At 63.7% G+C, this 18152-nt stretch overlaps 2 protein-coding genes across 2 annotated transcripts in view; one reads left to right on the plus strand and one right to left on the minus strand.

The window, feature by feature from the left end:
• DGCR2 (DiGeorge syndrome critical region gene 2) overlaps positions 1 to 11939 on the minus strand; it is a 24618-nt gene extending 12679 nt beyond the window's left edge. Inside the window, exons 1-2 of the mRNA XM_040251249.1 lie at positions 11780 to 11939; positions 5266 to 5388 (exon numbers count right to left, since the gene is read on the minus strand). Of these exons, the coding sequence (XP_040107183.1) occupies positions 5266 to 5388; positions 11780 to 11858 (202 nt within the window). The 5' untranslated portion in view covers positions 11859 to 11939. The remainder of the gene's footprint in view (positions 1 to 5265; positions 5389 to 11779) is intronic.
• A 223-nt stretch (positions 11940 to 12162) lies between these two features.
• Positions 12163 to 15506, plus strand: TSSK1B (testis specific serine kinase 1B). The gene has a single exon (XM_040251250.1). It carries the CDS (start codon positions 14156 to 14158, stop codon positions 15257 to 15259), a length of 1104 nt encoding a protein of 367 aa, XP_040107184.1. The 5' UTR covers positions 12163 to 14155; the 3' UTR covers positions 15260 to 15506.
• Positions 15507 to 18152: the final 2646 nt, after the last annotated feature.

Below are 18152 nucleotides of genomic sequence, written 5' to 3' on the forward strand. Positions count from 1 at the left end.
CAGGCGGGAGCACTGAGGGAGGAGGGGGAGGGACGGAGCCGCGAGCACGCGGGAGCACTGAGGGAGGAGGGGGAGGGCGGAGCTGCGAGCGCGGGAGCACTGAGGGAGGAGGGGGAAGAACGGAGGCGCAAGCACGCAGGAGCACTGAGGGGAGGAGGGGGAGGGGCGGAGCCGCGAGCCTGCGGGAGCACTGCGGACCTATGACCCGTCTGGTCTGCTTACAACTGGTCAGAGCTGGCTCTTTTTCTGGACAGACTTCCTTTCGGTTTGTAGAAAGGCGCGGCCTTTAGGAGGCCACCCGAACGGCGAAGGACGAGCCATTTGCAAGCACTCACTCCTCACAGGCACGCGGCCTCCCCACAGGTCCTGTCACTTAGTGTTCAGCGAGCCTGTAGCTGGAAGACGCATCTGTCCCGCCCATCCTGGGGCTGCTGCCAGGCTGCAGGCTGTGAGGAGCCTGGCAGCCCCTTCCCAGACGATAAGGGCTTGTCTTCTCTGCAGTGAGCCTTGTGAAGGTTAACAGACAGAACCGCAAAGACAGTTTACCAGCCAAACTAGTTAAAAAACAATCCGACGGAGTGAAGGTGAAGCTCCTGCTGACATTACGAGGTGACTCCTGAATCGGGTGAGTCCCACCCAGTGACTGTTAACAGCAGTGAGCTCGTGAGACGTGGAACCCAGGCAGGATATGGAGCCATGGTCCTGCAGCTGAGATCCCCCCGCGCGCAGGACTCCAAGAAGCTCGGCTTCCAGACACAAAGTGATATTTGGAGAGGAACGCTCCACACACAGAGTGTGGTCCATCTCAGAAGGTGAGAGGGCTGGCAGCAAGACGTTAAAGAAGACACACTCACAGAGACAAACGACAGCAGAGAGGACAACAGAGGCTTAAAGACTGGAGGGCAGGAGGACAGGCCACAGCTCAGAGAAGGCAACCGGGAGCCCAGCTGCCCTTCTGTTCCGGGACCCGGTCCCGTTAGCATCTGTCAGCCTCAAGCTTCTCCTATCGGACATGTAAGAATTCACATTAATGATACCTCTCCAACCCCCCAAATAGAACAGTCTCCCCCTAACCCCACAGATGCACAAGGCTACTCACTGTGACATTAGTTATAACATCAAACCAACGAGGACAACGCAGAGCACATCACGAGAAACGCCGGGCTGGAGGAGGCACAAGCTGGAGTCAAGATTGCCGGGAGAAACAGCAAGAACCTCAGATATGCAGAGGACACCACCCTTATGGCAGAAAGTGAAGAGGAGCTAAAAAGCCTCTTGATGAAAGTGAAAGAGGAGAGCGAAAAAAGCTCAACATTCAGAAAACGAAGATCATGGCATCCGGTCCCATCACTTCATGGAAAATAGATTGGGAAACAGTGGAAACAGTGTCAGACTTTATTTTGGGGGGCTCCAAAATCACTGCAGATGGTGACTGCAGCCATGAAATTAAAAGACGCTTACTCCTTGGAAGAAAAGTTATGAGCAACCTAGATAGCATATTCAAAAGCAGAGACGTTACTTTGCCGACTAAGGTCCGACTGGTCAAGGCTATGGTTTTTCCTGTGGTCATGTATGGATGTGAGAGTTGGACTGTGAAGAAGGCTGAGCATCGAAGAATTGATGCTTTTGAACTGTGGTGTTGGAGAAGACTCTTGAGAGTCCCTTGGACTGCAAGGAGATCCAACCAGTCCATTCTGAAGCAGATCAACCCTGGAAAGCTGAAACTCCAGTACTTTGGCCACCTCATGCGAAGAGTTGACTCGTTGGAAAAGACTCTGATGCTGGGAGGGATTGGGGGCAGGAGAAGGGGATGACCGAGGATGAGATGGCTGGATGGCCTCACGGACTCGATGGACATGAGTTTGAGTGAACTCCGGGAGCTGGTGATGGACGGGGAGGCCTGGTGTGCTGCGATTCATGGGGTCGCAAAGAGTCGGACACGACTGAGCGACTGAACTGAACTGAACAAGAACAAACTAAAGGCCCACACATAAGAGCCTGGCTACATAAAACATGGCACATCCTGAACCACCCAGCCTTACAGTGATCCGAGTCTATGCTCCAACCACTACAGGTTCTATGAAGACCTACAAGACCTTCTAGAATTAACACCAAACAAAGATGTGCTTCTCATCACAGGGGTCTGGAATACAAAAGTAGGAAGTCACGAGATACCTAGAGTAATAGGCAAGTTTGGCCTTGGAGCACAAAATGAAGCAGGGCAAATGCTAACAGAATTTTGCCAAGAAATCACACTGGTCATAGCAAAAACACTCTTTTCCAACAACACAAGAGACGACTCCACACATGGACACCACCAGATGATTGACACCAAAATCGGGCCAATTCTATTCTTTGCAGCCAAAGATGGAGAAGTTCTACACAGTCAGCAAAAACAAGACCGGGAGCTGACTGTGGCTCAGGTCATGAACTCCTTACTGCAAAGTTCAGTCTTAAACTGAAAAAAAGTACGAAAACCACTGGGTCATTCAGGTATGACCGAATCAAATCCCTTATGATGACACAGTGGAGGTGACAAGCATTAGATCTGATGGTGCCTGAAGAACTCTGGACGGAAGTTTGGAACACGGTACGGGAGCCAATGGCCAAAATCAGCCCCAAGAGAAAGAAACGCAGGAAGGCAAGGTGGCTGTCTGAGGAGGTGTTACAAGCAGCTGAGCAAAGAAGAGAAGCAAAAGGCAAAGGAGAGGAAAAGACACACCCAGCTGAATGCAGTTTCAGAGAATAGCTGGGAGGGATAAGAAAGCCTTCTTCACTGAACACCGCAAAGAAGTGGAGGGAAAGAATAGAGTGGGAAAGACTAGAAGTCTCTTCAGGAAAACTGCAGCTGCAAAGGGAACATTTCATGCAAGGATGGGTGCAATAACGGACAGAAATAGTCAGGATCTAACTGAAGGAGAAGAGCGTTAGAAGAGGGGGCAAGGATACACAGAAGAACTGCACAAAAGAGATGGTGACGACCCGGATAACCACGATGGTGTGATCACTCTCCTAGAGGCCCACATCCTGGAGTGTGAAGGCAAGGGGGCCTTCGGAAGCATCACTACGGACAAAACTAGCGGAGGTGATGGAATTCCAGTGGAGCTATTTCACATTTTAAAAGATGATGTTGTTAAAGTGCTGCACTCAGTACGTCAGCAAATTTGGAAAACTCAGCAGTGGCCACAGGGCTGGAAAAGGTCAATTTTCATTCCAATCCCAAAGAAGGGCAATGCCAAAGAATGTTCAAACTACCGCACAATTGCACTCACTTCACATGCTGGCAAATTTATGCTCAAAATTCTCCAAGCCAGGCTTCAGTAGTATGTGAACCAGAACTTCTAGATGTATAACCTGGATGCAGAAAAGCCAGAGATCAAATTGCGAACATCCACTGGATCACAGAAAAAGCAAAGGAATTTCAAAAACCATCTACTTCTGCCTCGTTGACTACACAAAGCCTTTGACTGTGTGGATCATAAGAAACTGGAAAACTCCTGACGAAATGGGAATGCCAGACACCTTCCCTGCCTCTGGGGAAGCCCGAGGCAGCTCTGGAAGCTGTCTGCCGCGGCGGCACTGGCGCCTCCTCTCAGCAGCGCCCAGACCTGCAAGCTGCCCGCAGGCTCTCCGGCTCCAGGCGGCTAGCGCCCCGAGGCCCGCCCACCTAAGCCGCTGCAAGGGGGCTCGCTGTCGCCTGACCGTAGCGGGCAGAGAGCCTCTCTGCCCGGCCCTGCACCAGCCGTGCTCGTTGCTCTGTGGCACGCCTGATTGACTCTTGTCCCTTCGAAGGCCTTCTTTATGTTTGCTAAACCACAATCCTCTCTGGGCTACACCATCTCCCTTGGAGGCTTGCCTGCTCACATGTTTATCAGCACTTTTTGATAAAAGGGAGAGTTAACTTTAATCTGGTAAAACTGGTCATCTCCATAGCATTTATTTTTGGCTGTGCTGGGCCTGTGTGGCCGCCTGGCCTTCCCTCTGGCTGCGGTGCACGGGTGTCTCCCTGGGGTGGCCTCTCTCGTGGTGGAACCCAGGCTCCGCAGTCGTGGCACAGGGGCTAAGCTGCTCTGAGGCGCGTGGGATCTTCCCAGCGCAGGGATCGCACCCGTGTCTCCGGCGTTGCAGGCAGATTCTTTACCCCTGAGCCACCAGGGATGCCCTGCTTACATTTTGGAGTTAGCCTTTTTTGTGACTTGAAAATGACCCTTCCCTACACCAAAGTCATACAAGTATGCTCCCCCCGTCTTCTAGGAGCTTGTCTCCAAGGAGCCTGCGGCTGATCTCTGTACAGGGGCATCAGGGACCCCAGCCGCAGCGTGGGGTCGAGGGCGCCTCCTGCCCGTACTGAGTCTCTGAACCCCGCTTCAGGCAGCTCTTCCGTCTCACAGCCAGTCTGGTTTCCTTGAGCCAGCGGCGAAGGAAGCCTCGTGCTCTGACTCTTCTCCAAGTCCCCACCTCGGGACCTGATCCTTTCAGATGTCTCAATTGACTTGTCCCATTTCCCCAAAAAACCTTCCAGGGGTGCACTGAACCTACAGACTAACGGACCAACAGGCAGCTTCGCCACGCAGAGCCTTCCTTGCCAAGAACGCCCTTTATTCAAGTCTTGTCTAATGCCTCTTAATAAGGCTGTAACTTCTCCTCCATTAAAACTCCGACACGTTGTTTACAGCCCCATCTGCATCAGAGATCGCTCACTCAGAACAAGGACCAGGCAGCTATTTCCAGCAAAAGGGGTTTGCAACTGGAGCCTGTGCTTTCCACCAGCTGACAAGGCTGGAGGGAGCCCACACAACACGCGCCACCTCCAGCCGCCAACCGCCCTCCGGGGAGGGAGGCGGCCCCTGCAGGCCGGCCACACCCCCCGCCCGAGTCCTGCACCCACATCCCTCACGCCTTCCCAGGGCCGGGAATGCACCCCGGGCTCAACGACACCCGCAGCCGCTGGGAGGGGCTCTGGGCACGGCGGCTGCAGCCCCCTCCCGGCCCCTGGCGAGCAGGCTGTCCGGAATGCCGTCTGTGTTTTGTCTTCCGAAGACACCACGGGCACGACCGAGCCCCGGGTCGTCTTTCCCCATTTTCTTGGTCCCCGTGGTTTTGCGTCTTTAGCTGTAATTCTAGCAGGCTTTCAGCAGGACAACGAAATAGCCTCCTGTGGTCACTCCAGGAGGCCTGCAGTCAAAGCTCAGAAGCCGCCGGCCGAACGTAGGTAGACTCTCCCAAGGATTCGCCGAAGCTCCCCCGCCTCGCACGTGCACTCACCTGGACAGGCGGCCTCGTCGCTCCCGTCCTCACAGGTCGCCAGGCCGTCGCACCGCCAGGGCAGGGGAATGCACTGGATGGCGCCGCTGCTGCAGGCAAACTGCCCGGGGCTGCACCGCAGCTCTGCGGGGGCAAACACAGGGGCCCTGAGCGCGCGGCCCGGGTGCCCCCAGGGCTCAGGAGGCGCACCGGGCAGGAGGGGGGGGGGGAGCGGCCACCAGGGGCCAGAGCTCAGGCGGGAAGGTGCCCAGACCTCCAGGCACGCGCGACAGGGCACGACCTGCGCTTAAGGGAGGAACAGAGAGGGGGGCTTCCGGAAGCGCCTGGAACGGGACCCAACATGACAGACGGGCCTGGCTGGGCCGGCACCTGCCTTTCGCCTGCCTGGGCTCCCCCACAGGAACGCCCAGGAGCAGGGTGGCCACTGCGGAGTGACCGAAGCTGGAGATCTAACTCTCGAGCCCTCGGGACGCAGCCTGCAGACTCCTGAGCTGCGGCCCACCCAGGAGCCCAGGGAGCTGGCAGTGAGGGCAGATCTGGTCCGCCACCTGCAGGAGAAGCAAAGCCTGGCCCAGGGGAGCAGGGGAGCAGGGCAGCGGGGGGGAGGGCGCTCACCAAACAGAGGTGAGCGGCAGGAAGGCAGGGCCCCTTGGGCAGGAGGAGCGGCAAGGCTCAGACACTGCCCAGGCCAGGAGAACCTGCCCTGAGGACAACAGCCGGAGCTCCACAGGCTCTCAGCGTCCAGAGCAGAGCCGCCTAAGTTACAGGCGCGGGGCCAAGACGCGTGAGCTGTGCCTGACTAGTGGGAAAACCTGACTCCGGGTCAAGGGCTGCCCTAGCTCTGCCTAAGCGAGCCCAGGACAGAGCCGGAGAGACCGCACTGTGTCCCAGGCACACCCCAGAGTGAGGCTCGAGCGCACCCGCAGGAACGTGCAGAAACACGCTGAGCTCAAAAAGCCAAAACCCACAGTCTGTCGTTTGGTAAAAACCATCAGACGCACACACAAGCATGGCTGACATACTGAACTTCTTCAGAGTTAGCAGAACTCCTTGACCGAAAGCTCACGGAGGGTGCCTGGGCCAGCGGAAGAGAAGACAGAGCCCAGAGCACAGCTGGCGCGGCCGCGGCCTTTCGACGGAGGTACAGACGACGCGGTGGAGAGAGAACGTCTCAGCAGGTGGCGGGGAAAGGGCTGGAAGGCCACATACACACCCGAAGAGGAAGCTGGACTCCCAGACGAGAAGCAGGCTCGGTCCTGCCGCCGCCGCGCGTCCCTGCTTCCTGCACTGGGCCCCAGGGTGCGGCGTGCTCTCAGGGAACAGGAGCGCGGGGCTCCCAGATGCAGGGTCTGGGCGTGCAGCCGTGCACACACACTCACATGCACAGAGCACGCAGCTGGGGGTGCGGCGGGCATCGCCGCCGGGGAGCGCAGCATCCTGCACGCAGGGCCAGGTCTGCAGCATTTCCAGGGGCATCGAATGCTCCCAAAGTTAGACGTTTTGGAAAAACAATGAGGCAAGAATCCTCTGCCTCCCTCTGAAGAAAGGTATTTTGAAATCTTAGTTCTTTTTGGAATAAAAGGCTTCCCAGGTGGCGCAGTGGTGAAGAATCTGCCTGCAATGCGGGAGATGTGGGTTCGATCCCTGGGTCAGGAAGACCCCCCGGAGGAGGGCATGGCTGCCCGCTCCAGCGTTCTCTCCTGGAGAGTCCCATGGACAGAGGAGCCTGGTGGGCTGTGGTCCCTGGGGCTGCAAAGACGCGGACAGGGCTGAGCAAGTGCACAGCCAGCCGACAGTGAGACATGCAGGTCGCTGCTCCCCAGCCTCCGAGTCTGCCCCTGAGGCACCTCCAGCTGAGCGATTCTGTTCATGTCGGCGCTCCTCTGTGTGGGCTTTCTGAGTCTCAGTCCCCCCGAGGCAAGCAGAGTGACACCCAAACCCGAGTGACAGCCGCAGCGGGCAAGTGGCTTTAGGTCCCCAGCACCTGCCACGCCTCCCCCCACAGAGCTGCCCTCTAGACCACAGCTTCTGGAGGGAAAATTTTGATGAGGTCTCCTAGAAGGCGCCCTGCAGGCAAAAGGCGGCTAAGCAAAGTTCTCATAAAGGCTTGTTTAAGATAAGAATGACTCAAAGCTGTGCTGACTGACCTACAGACCTCTCAACACTGCCAAGTGAAAAAGCAGAACCCACGTGCCCAACACGCAATTCCATTCGCCTAACACTGGAATTGGATACGCGTGAGCTTCTCTAAGTGTAGGAGTCTGTGCTGGGCTTTCCCACGGCTCACCCCGGCCTGGACCCCTTCCCGTGCAGGGCTGGCTGGAGGAGGGCCCCGCAGATGCCTTCCAGGCCCCCCGCCCTGTCCCACCAACCCTGGGGCCCCATGGAGCAGCCAGCAGCGCGTAGACGCTGGGTGCACTGGGGGCCTGACACCTTGCACCTCCTGCTGACCCGCCAGTGGACCCCTGCCCAGTGCCCTAGTCCTGGGCACTCCTCACAGCGCCCAGCGCCTGAGCAGGGGGCCCAGGGAGGAAGGTGGCATGCAGCAGGGCAGCACTCAGGGTCAACGCGGAGACCTTCATCGTCCAGCGTCCACACAGACTCTGCTCTCTGACCCACCCTCCCGGCATGGAACTGTCCACAGCTGAGGACAGCCAGCCAGCCAGCTGCCAGGCGCCCAGCAGCCAGCCTACAGAAAAGGACGGGAAAGAGGCCGGGGGGACGGCACGCCAGGCGGAGAAGCGAAGCGCAGGAGACGGGCCGGCGGGCGCGGCCATCGGAGGGGCAGCCGGGGACCTGGTGAGCCCTCTGCGGTGAGCAGCCTTGCCCGCCCTCGCCTCTCAGGGCAGCTCTCGCCCCCGGGAGCAACGCCCCGGCCTGAGCCCCAGGCCAGCTGGCTGGGTCCCCACCGCCCTCACTGGGCAGCTGCGAGGCCCATGGGTGCGGGGAGCCGCCGCTCTTAACGTCAAACATAAGGAGCCGTTTGTGTGTCGGCTCCGTCACCGATTTCCGAGTGCCCGCTCTGTGCCAGACCAGGCCGGAGCCCCAGCTGAAACGTGCCCAAGAGCAAAGTGCGCCCACAGGAACAATCCCGGCCCTGTCCACGGTGCGGGCTGTCTGGGGCGTCTGGCCAGGCCCCCGCCTCCAGCCGCAGCTGGACTCACCGAGCGCACGCCAGGCGTCCGCACAGCCCGAGCCACAGGGCCGGCCGCCTGGGAGTGGGGGGCTCTCCCGAGAAACGCGCCCTCGTGCACCCACCTCTCAACGCTCACGGCTCTAGGGAGCATCTGTCCTACATCAACAGTTCTCAGAACCAGAAGCCAAGTCACGCTGAGCCTGTGTGCCCGCAAACCACGTCCAGGTCACAGGAGAGAGCCGAGGACAGCGAGTGGGCAGCTCCATGCAGGGCTCCACGCTCTCGAGCCACCAGCCTGCACTCGCCTCGACCCGGAAGCAGGCCCTGACCTCAGCGCCCCCTCCCGTTGAGGCCCCGCTTCCACAGAACAGCCAATGCCGGCCGCGAGCCACCATGGAAACCAAGACGCGGTCTCGGATGACAACTGCCTGCAAGGCTGCCCGTCACCCTGCAAACACCCAACCAGCTCGAAGTTGGCTCGGCAGCTGGACAGGGGGCGGCCGCCTCCACGCTGGCTCCACACCCAGCACGGGGCCGCCCCGTGGGAGCCGGAGGGGGAGACGCTGGACACTGGGGCAGGGCACCCCGTCGGCGTGACCACTCCCGGGGCTGGGGGCGGAGAGGACCAGGGAGGCGGGCTGTGCGGACAGCACCCTGGGTGAGGAGGGCAGAGGGGCACGTGCCCAGGCAGAGCCGCCGCACGGGCTGCACCCCCGAGCCTGTCACCAGCGGGACCCCGCCCTGACCCCGGCCCACCGTGCCCTCACAGGCTGCCCCCTTGGGGAGCAGGCCACGACGCCCGCCCCTCGCTCCCCAACAATCGTGCGTGCCGGTGTCAACGCTCACGCTCACATATGCACGCTCAAGGGGGCTGGCCGGGATAAGGCAGAGGAGGGCAATCGATAGCAGGGAGGTCTGGGCAGACGGTGCACCGGGCTGTTTGAGCTCACTTTCTCCCTGCAACTCTTCTGTAAGTTTGAAATTATCCCCAAGCAAAAGTTTCTTCCCTAAAAAAAAAAAAAAAAAAAAAAAGCTAGTGAGGTGCGAAAGAGTACTACGCTACCGTCGGAGTTAGAGTGAAACCAAGTGGCCAGCTCCGCGCTCTGGAGGCCCACGGGACCAGCTCCGCGTGGTGCGGGTCAGGGCTTGAGCGCAGGCTCCAAGCTGGGGTAGGGGCACCTGGCCAGCCCCAGGACAGACCCCATGGCGTCCAGCCGGTCTGTGAGCCACAGCGCACGGGCGCGGGACATACCCGCCCGCTCCCTGGTCCCCAGAGGCACGCGGGAAAGGACCTGAACCAGCAGGCAGCCCCTCCCCGGGCCCAAACCCAGCCCTGCGGCTTCCGCTGCGGCCTCAGGCCCATCGCTGGCCTCTCCTGGCAGGACAGCACCCGCGTGCCTCAGCTCATCCAGCAGGGAAAGTAGGGGTGGCGGAGGGGTCGCCCAGATGCAGCTGGGGCTAAAGCCACGCAGGGTCTCCTTCCACAGCTGAGACGAGAAACAGTTTTCCCAGCGCGCCTAACGCCGCACTCCCAGAGGACCGGCTGCAGAAGGAGCCGAGTCACTGGAGTGTCCAAGTTGGAGGCCCCCAAAGGCCCCTCCAGCTCTGTCACCTCCGGCCAGAGGTCCCGGCCGTCCTGCCTCACCAGCCGTCACTCGTGATGCACCGTCACAGCGCGGACCCAAGGGGAGGGGAGTTCTGGCGCTCAGATGGGAAATGGGCCGCAGACCCACCGGGAGAGCCTTGGCTGGCTCTGGGGGCAGGGGGCCCAAGGGGAGAGGCCAGGCCCCGGGACCAAGTCCTCCCCAGAGCTACCGGAGTCTCCAGCTCTATCCTGCGGCCCTCTCTGTAAGACGGAGCTAGCAGCAGGACCACCCCCACAGGGACCTCCCCCATCCCCGAGCCCCGGCACCCAGCGCGTTCTCAACCACCAAGACCACACGCGTTGCCCAAAGGCCTGGCTGGGCGCGCTCCTGGAGGCCGCTCTGTGAAAGGCCCAGCCTGCACCCTGAGGGGCCACGGGCGCTCCACCTGGCGGGGGCGCTCCAGGGAAGCAGGGGTGCCCTGTTTTCCCCTCCTCACTCCCCAGTGGGGGGTCTGAGCCAGGACTCCAGGCCCTGAGGGGGAGACTCCACTTGCTGCTGAGCCAGAGTCAAGAAGCCAGCAGGAGCGCCACGTTTCTCAGGGCAACTCGACGCCCACAGGGGTTACTGTGAAGGCCCGACCTGGGCAGCCATGGGCGCAAAGAACAGCTTTGCTCCCCACCCAGTCGCTTCCCTGCCCCAACTCAGGCCTGCTGCGGGCCACCGCTTCCCACCTCTGCCACCTCTGCCGCAGCCGGCCGGGGAACCGATTTCCCCGCCCCTGCTTTCAGCTGAAGAGCACGCCCACGAAGAGGGCACCTTCTCTTCAGGTGAGCATCCCTAACGACGGGCAGGCAGCCCGAGATGCTTCCTGAACTGCTGCTGCCGGCCCGCCGGCAGGAGGGAGTTGGGACCTCGGTCACATCGCCCGGTGGACCCAGAGCCTCCCCGCCACCAAGGACACAAGCGCCGTGTGGCTCCGCCTCTCGGAGTCCAGCCACATAACAGAAGACCCAGGACTCGGAGGGGATGACTCGCGCCTCCCCACAGGTGTAGACATGTTTCCTGAAGAACGTAATAACAAGCACGCACAAACCCGTTGGCTCTGGTCTCTCACGGCCCATATAGCGCCCTCCTGCACAGATGCTGGCTTCGGTTTCTACCAAGACCACCCCGCAGCCCGTCACCCCGCCGCCCCAGAAGCATCACCGGCCCCTCCAACTCCAACTGAGGGGTCCCCTTGCTGCCGAGGGGACCCCGGGGAGGAGGCGGGGCGCTGGGCGGCAGATGGCGGAGGGCAGTGAGGTGCAGCGCGCCCGGGCCGGGAGCCCGCCGTGTGCCCCGACCTGCTGGAGACACGCAGTCCCGACAGCGCCCACGGAAGGGGCCCCTTCCTCCACTCAACAGGGTCAAGAATCTCACTCTGCAACCGCGTCGATACAACAGCGAACGCATCCATGCGTGCGTGTTACAGCATCTCCGTCAACCTGAACACTCGGGCTCCTTCCCGCTGACTTGAGAACCCCCGCGCCCCACCAGAGCACCGCGGTCCCTGGCCTGCTGCGCCTGACGGGAGAACCGGCCCCGCGTTCGGGCTCTTGCCTTCTCGCGGCCGGGGGCGGGGGTGCACATCGCAAACAAGAGGGAAGGCTCGCGCGGGACCGTCTGCGGCCCGGATCGCAGCTCCCGACCCGGGCTCTCCTCAGAGGACGCCCGCCTCGGCGGCTCCCCTCGCGTCTGAGGGACCCCGCCGGGCGGCCTGGGACGAGCCCGCCGGCCGCCCCCCGGCGCGCACCTGGCCGCAGCGGCTCGGTGACCGTCAGCACCAGCAGGAAGAGCAGCAGGAACGCGCCGCTGTCCGCCTTGGGCACCATTTATCCTCCGTTCATCGTCCCCGGGGCGGCCGCGCAGGCCGGGCCGAGGGCTCGGGCCGGGCCGGGGCCGGGCCAGGCGAGGGCGCCGCGGGCAGGGGGGCTCCGGGGGGCCGGGGGCGGGCGCGCGCTCTCGGCCGCCGCCTCGGGCTCCGACTCCGGCTCCGAGCAAGATGGCGGCCGTCCTGCTCGGCCCGCGCCGCCCCGCCCCCGCCCGCGCCGCCGCCAGCCAATCAGCGCCGGACGGAGGCGGGGCATGCGCACTCCGCCTGCGCAGTGACTGAGAGGGGCGCGGCCCAAGGGCGGGGCGGGGGCGGGCCCGCCGGGGCGGGACTACGAGGAGCCGCGGGCTCCATTGGCTGATCAGAGAAAGGCGGGGATCGGGGGCGGGGCCTCATGGGGGCCGGCCAGAGCAGGAGCTGCCGAGGGGCAGGAGCGGCGCGGGGGCGCGGTACCGAGGGAGCCCGCGGCAGCGGCGGAGTTGGGAATCCCTGAGACGGGCTCTTGCAAGAGTGCGTCCCAAAGTGGCGCTTTAAAGGCCGAACCGCTGCGGGGAGGGGAGAGGAGACCTGCAGAACCTCCGAAGTGGTCCCGGGAGGCGCCTCCGCGGGTGCGGCTTCCCCGGCGCGTGCAACTGGAGTGCTGCCTACGGAGGAGCAAGCAGGCTCAAGGAGGCTCCGGCGCGGAGAGCCGACTGGGCCGCCCGGTCCCCTGGAAGGGGGCCCCCCCCTCCCCGCACAGTGGGGGCCGAGCGGGGCCGGGATGGGGGGAGACGCTGGCGCAGCTGCCGCCACAGCAGGCTCTTCCGCACGGAGGGAAGCGTTGGCCGCGCACCTGTCACCGCGGGAGGGGACCCAGCAGATGGAGAGTACCAGCGAGGGAGGAGCAAGCCCTCCGAAGGACAGACCACCGGCCACGCATAGGAGGCCCGGCCTGGGCGTCAGGGTGGTTAGAGGGTGAAGATGGGGGCGGAGAGAATAGGGAGGGGAGAGGCGGGGACGGGCGGCGCACCCAGACCATCAGCAGCTGGCTCCCCAGGAGCAGTCACCCCAAGCCCCTCAGGGCAGGATCCTCCTGAGCACCCCAGGATCCCAGCCTGGGACATTTAGGGCCATCTGAGAGAGGCACCGGCTCCAGACGCACGGATGTAGCCAAAACTGACCCCACGGCTCTGCGGGGCCTGCCTGCTCCTGCCCTCCTGCACCACCCCAGCCTTCCCTACAGCAAGGCCCAGAGCAGAGGGGACCCACTGCTGGCGGGAAGGGTGGTTCCCATTCAACACTGCCCTGTTTGCCTGTCCTCAGAGGGCATTTCCGGGAGCAGCTGCTGCTCTCAGAGGAGTCCAGACCCACCTTCTCCCCGACCCCCAGACCTGCCCTTGGAGCCCAGCCAGGGCTACAGCAGGGCAGGCCCCCGGGAGGGGGCTCACAGCCAAGGGCAGAGACCCGGTCGGTTGTCCCCAGCAGAGCTGGCCAGAGAAGGTTCAGAGGAGAGCAGCACGGGGCAGTGAAAAGTCCAACCAGACCATGCAGCAGCAAGGCGGAGGGGACCCTTCCTGCCCCAGCCCCCTTCTCAGCCCACCTGCCTGTGTGGGCACTGCAGAGGGTTTCCAGGGCTGCAGGGGGCAAGAGGGGGCCAGGGAGGTTTCCTCCAGCCCCTTTCCTGGGGGAGATCACCTAGGTCACTGCCTCGGTCAAGGTGGCCCTCCTGGCACCACTGTCCCCGGGTTCCAGCAACGACCGTCCCTTCATCCAAGGGCCCATCACCCCCTCGGGGTTTTCGACACACCTCCACGTGGGGAGATAATCCTCTTGTTAAACCCTCGCAGGCAGTCCTCACTTGAGCGGCTCCTGTTTGCTGCTGAGACCTAGATGGTTGGGACGGTTGCCCTGGGTTTCCAGGGATGCCCTGGGGTGCAGGAAATCAGCCCATCACCCCCCGCCCCCAGCAGTCCTGGCTCTGGTGTGGAGGCGTGGGCGAGCCGACGCAGTCCCCGCGGCCCCCTCCTACCTCGGCCGCCACACTCTGCGGGCCCTCCGTCTGCTGCAGAGTTCCACGTTCGAGAGGCTCCGGCTGGAGACCCATTCCGCAGGGCACTACTTCTTTATGACTTCACCCACTGAAGTCACCCGGGAAACAGTGCCGAACGTTCCAGCCCAGAGTCTTGGCCTCTAGGAGGCAGGGACGGGAGGCCCGGGCAGCCCAGAGGACTCTGCCCACAGTGTAGATGAGGACGCGCTGGCTCATGTCCCGCAGGGAGGTAGAGGGCAGCCTCAGGGGCACTGGGCGCTCCCGGCACCATGGACGACGCTGCCGTCCTCAAGCGACGAGGCTACATCATGGGGATCAATTTGGGAGAGGGCTCCTACGCCAAAGTCAAGTCCGCCTACTCTGAGCGCCTCAAGTTCAACGTGGCGGTCAAGATCATCGACCGCAAGAAAGCCCCCACAGACTTCCTGGAGAAATTCCTTCCCCGGGAGATTGAGATTCTGGCCATGCTCAACCACCGCTCCATCATCAAGACCTACGAAATCTTCGAGACGTCCGACGGCAAGGTCTACATCGTCATGGAGCTCGGCGTCCAGGGCGACCTCCTCGAGTTCATCAAGACCCGGGGGGCCCTGCAGGAAGACGACGCGCGCAAGAAGTTCCACCAGCTGTCCTCGGCCGTCAAGTACTGCCACGACCTGGACGTCGTCCACCGCGACCTCAAGTGTGAGAACCTTCTCCTCGACAAGGACTTCAACATCAAGCTGTCCGACTTCGGCTTCTCCAAGCGCTGCCTGCGGGACGACAGTGGCCGGCTGACGCTGAGCAAGACCTTCTGCGGGTCGGCGGCGTACGCGGCCCCCGAGGTGCTGCAGGGCATCCCCTACCAGCCCAAGGTGTACGACATCTGGAGCCTGGGCGTGATCCTCTACATCATGGTCTGCGGCTCCATGCCGTACGACGACTCCAACGTCAAGAAGATGCTGCGCGTCCAGAAGGAGCACCGCGTCAACTTCCCGCGCTCCAAGCACCTGACGGGCGAGTGCAAGGACCTCATCTACCGCATGCTGCAGCCGGACGTCACCCGGCGCCTGCACATCGACGAGATCCTCAGCCACGCGTGGCTGCAGCCCAAGGCCCGGGGCCTGTCCTCCGCAGCCGTCAACAAGGAGGGCGAGAGCTCCCGGGCCGCCGAGCCCCCGTGGACCCCCGAACCCAGCTCCGACAAGAAGTCCGCCACCAAGCTGGAGCCCCGGGAAGAGGCGCGGCCCGAGCCCCGGACTGAGGCCAGCCCCGAGGAGGAGACTGCGACGGTGCAGGTGTCCCGGCAGTCGGAGGCCGTGGGTCTGCCCAGCGAGCAGCCCAGCAAGACCGAGGAGGGGGCGCCCCCGCAGCCTTCAGAGACGCATGCCTAGCCCGCCTGTTGCGGCCCGGGCGGCCGGCAGGGAATGAGGCCGAGCTCGGGGCCCCAAGCCCGAGCTCGAGAGAGGCCGCGGGACCAGCGGAGAAGGAAGAGGGTCCCAGACGTGCCGCTATTTTCGTCAGTTTCTTCCCCTCCCTTTGAACTTGGTAACTCACGTGGCTAAAGAAGCAATAAATCACTATATTATCGCAGCCCCCGAGGTCACCGTGTGTGCCCTGCCGGCTTCGGTCACCCGGGGAGAGGACCCTGCACCCCCGTGGCCCCCTCCGTGGGCCACACCGCGCTTCACCTCCCGCTGGGGAAAGAGCCCCGTGTGTCCAGCGCTGACGATGGCCTCAGGCCCTGGACCGGGGAGAGCCGAGCGAGGAAGACACTGCTTCAAGCGCAGGGCCCACAAGTGCCAAGCTGGGCAGGGAGGCGGCGCACGGGCTGCAGGCCGGGAGGTCGGGGCGGGCATTCAGGGCCCTCAACCGCCCCCGAGGCTGCCTGCCTGTGGGGGCCTCCCTTGGGGCCCCTCCCCTCCTCCTGGTCTGGCTCCAGGGTCTGCCCCACACCCAGCCAGCACCCCGTTCCCCGCAGCACCCGGAGCATCCCTGCCTGGCCCACCCCGAGGCCTGCGTGTCCCCCAATCACTGAGCAGGACCCTCCTGCTCCTCTCTGGTCCCACCTAGCTGTCCCAGGGGTGACACTCCGCCCAGCGTGGGCAAGCGGATGCTGGTGAGCAGGGGTAACAGGCCTCCTCTCACGCGTGGCCGCGGTGTCCATGGTGGGAGCAGGCCTTCGGGGGCACTGCCGGCCGCAGAAGGCCCCACCCGCCGAGCGGCCCTCACCTGGCTGTGCGTGGCCGCCACTTCCTCTTCCGATCTGCCTGTGCTCCGGCACGCGTGCACCTGTGGGTCTGACACACCAAGGGAATGGGGCCTGCAGACACAGCCCCTCCTGCCCCTGCCGGCGTCCAGCAAGGGCCCTGTCCCCACCCAGCCCCTTCACGGCCACAGCCACGCGGCCCTGGGCACCACAGCGTGGCCACCGCCCAGGCCCCACCCCGCGCTCCCGTCACCTCCCACGGTAGCCGAGGCCCCCCTCCTGCACGCAGTCCGGCTCTGCTGCCTGCAGCAAGGATCTCACGCCCGGCCCCTGAAGTCCTCCTGGGTCTGGCCTCCTCCTGGCTGCCCGGCCGCTCGCCGTGGACCCCAGCCCTGCTGGCAGACCGGTCCCTGAGCCCCTGCCCACCTCTCCAGGCCCCGCTGAGGGGCCGCAGCCTCCACACACGGAGCCTCCGGCGGCCGCTGCCTGGGGCAGGCAGGCGAGGGCCCAAGATGGAGCAGTCCTAGTGGTGGGGTCACAAGCCCGCACCGTGGGGGAGCGGGATTACAGGGTGCGCGGGGCCAGCGGGGATGCAGATGCCCCAGGAGGCTCGCGAACTCCTCCCCGGGTCAGCAGTGATCATGGGGGTCTGGGGGCAAGGCTGCGGGGAGGGGCCTTGGGAAGGAGCAAAAGCTCTGTGTTTCCCAGGCGGGGGCACCGGTCAGAGGGGGCGGGTGGCCATCTGAACCCACCCAGCGCGGAGCAGGCCCCACTGCAAGGCCATCCTGAGGTGGCCTGAGGCACCAGTCGATCATTTGAGCCGCCCTACTGCCCCAGACAGGCTCAGCCCCCGCAGCGACCCCCGGGACCCTCGGTGGGGCCTCTGGGCCAGCCGTGCACCTCCCACCCCGCACGCTCTCACCACCTGGCCCTGCAGACCCTCAGTGGTACCTCTGTGCCCATCCTCCGCGGGGCCTGACCTCAGCCTTCAGCCTCCCCGAGTCCACAGCTGTGCATGCCCGCCGTGGCCCACCCACCCTGGGTGACGCTGAGCCACCTTGGAAGGCAGTGCCCACTCCGGTCGCCCGGGGCTTGAGGCCAACCCTCAAAGCTCCAAGGGCAGCGTCCCAGGACCTGCGGTCTGGCACTCAGAGGCCTGCATCCAGGAGCACCCTGAAGCCCGTCCAGTCTGACCCCGCCCCGGGGGCCCCGGCAGTGCGGCATCCATGTTCTGGGTAGGGCCCCTGCGGCTCGCCTGAGTCTGCAGGCCTGACGTCCCCGGAGAACCAGAGGCCACAGCGTCCCGGGCGAGGGAGGGCGTGGGGAGCAGGAACCACAGCAAAGGGCAACCCCGACAGAGTCCTGGGGGCGAGGGAGACAGGCGGGGAGGGCGCCTGGCCGGGGGGGGCCTCGCGGCTGGCCCCTCTATAGTTCCACTGGCTCCTACTGAAGCCCCCAGGAGCCTGCAGGCGTCGGGCAGGTCCCTGCCGCTGGCCTCTGGGCCTGGCTGCCCTGCCCGGGGCCTTCCACATGGATCTCCTGCAGGGAGCTCTGTGCGGCCTAGGCCTGTGCGCACGCTCCCCTCCCAGCAGCTGATGAGCCCCGCTGAACCCCGGCACGGCACGGGGCTTCTGGGTCACTCCCACCCACCCAGACACAGGACGCCCCCTCCTCCGAGCACCCGTCCTGGCGGCGACAGGCCGCGAGGACAAGTGAACGCCGGACTTACGCCTACGGGGGCCTTGGTTCCCGGGGCAAGAACAAAGCAGGCGGACGCTGTTTCCAGACGCAGTCAGTCTAAGACGTGAAGGTGACACGCCTGCCCAGGCTCCTGGTGCTCACAAAGGCCCAAGTGACATAATTCAGGATGCTCTCCCCAGCCCCCAGCCCCCGCCTCGGGCCCCGCCCACTGTGCACTCCCCACCGGCCTGCCCCAGCCAGCAGCCCGTTGCCCGGTCCCAGGATCTGGCTGCCCTTGGCTATGTGCTCTCGCAGGACATGTCTTCAAGCGGGGCTCGGATCCCGGTGGCTCCTGCAGCCCCCACCCCCCGACCCACTCCTCCACATCCCGACCCCGA

This window comes from Oryx dammah, unplaced genomic scaffold (genome assembly GCF_014754425.2).
Source record: "Oryx dammah isolate SB20612 unplaced genomic scaffold, SCBI_Odam_1.1 HiC_scaffold_12, whole genome shotgun sequence".
In the NCBI taxonomy this organism is placed as follows: domain Eukaryota; kingdom Metazoa; phylum Chordata; class Mammalia; order Artiodactyla; family Bovidae; genus Oryx; species Oryx dammah.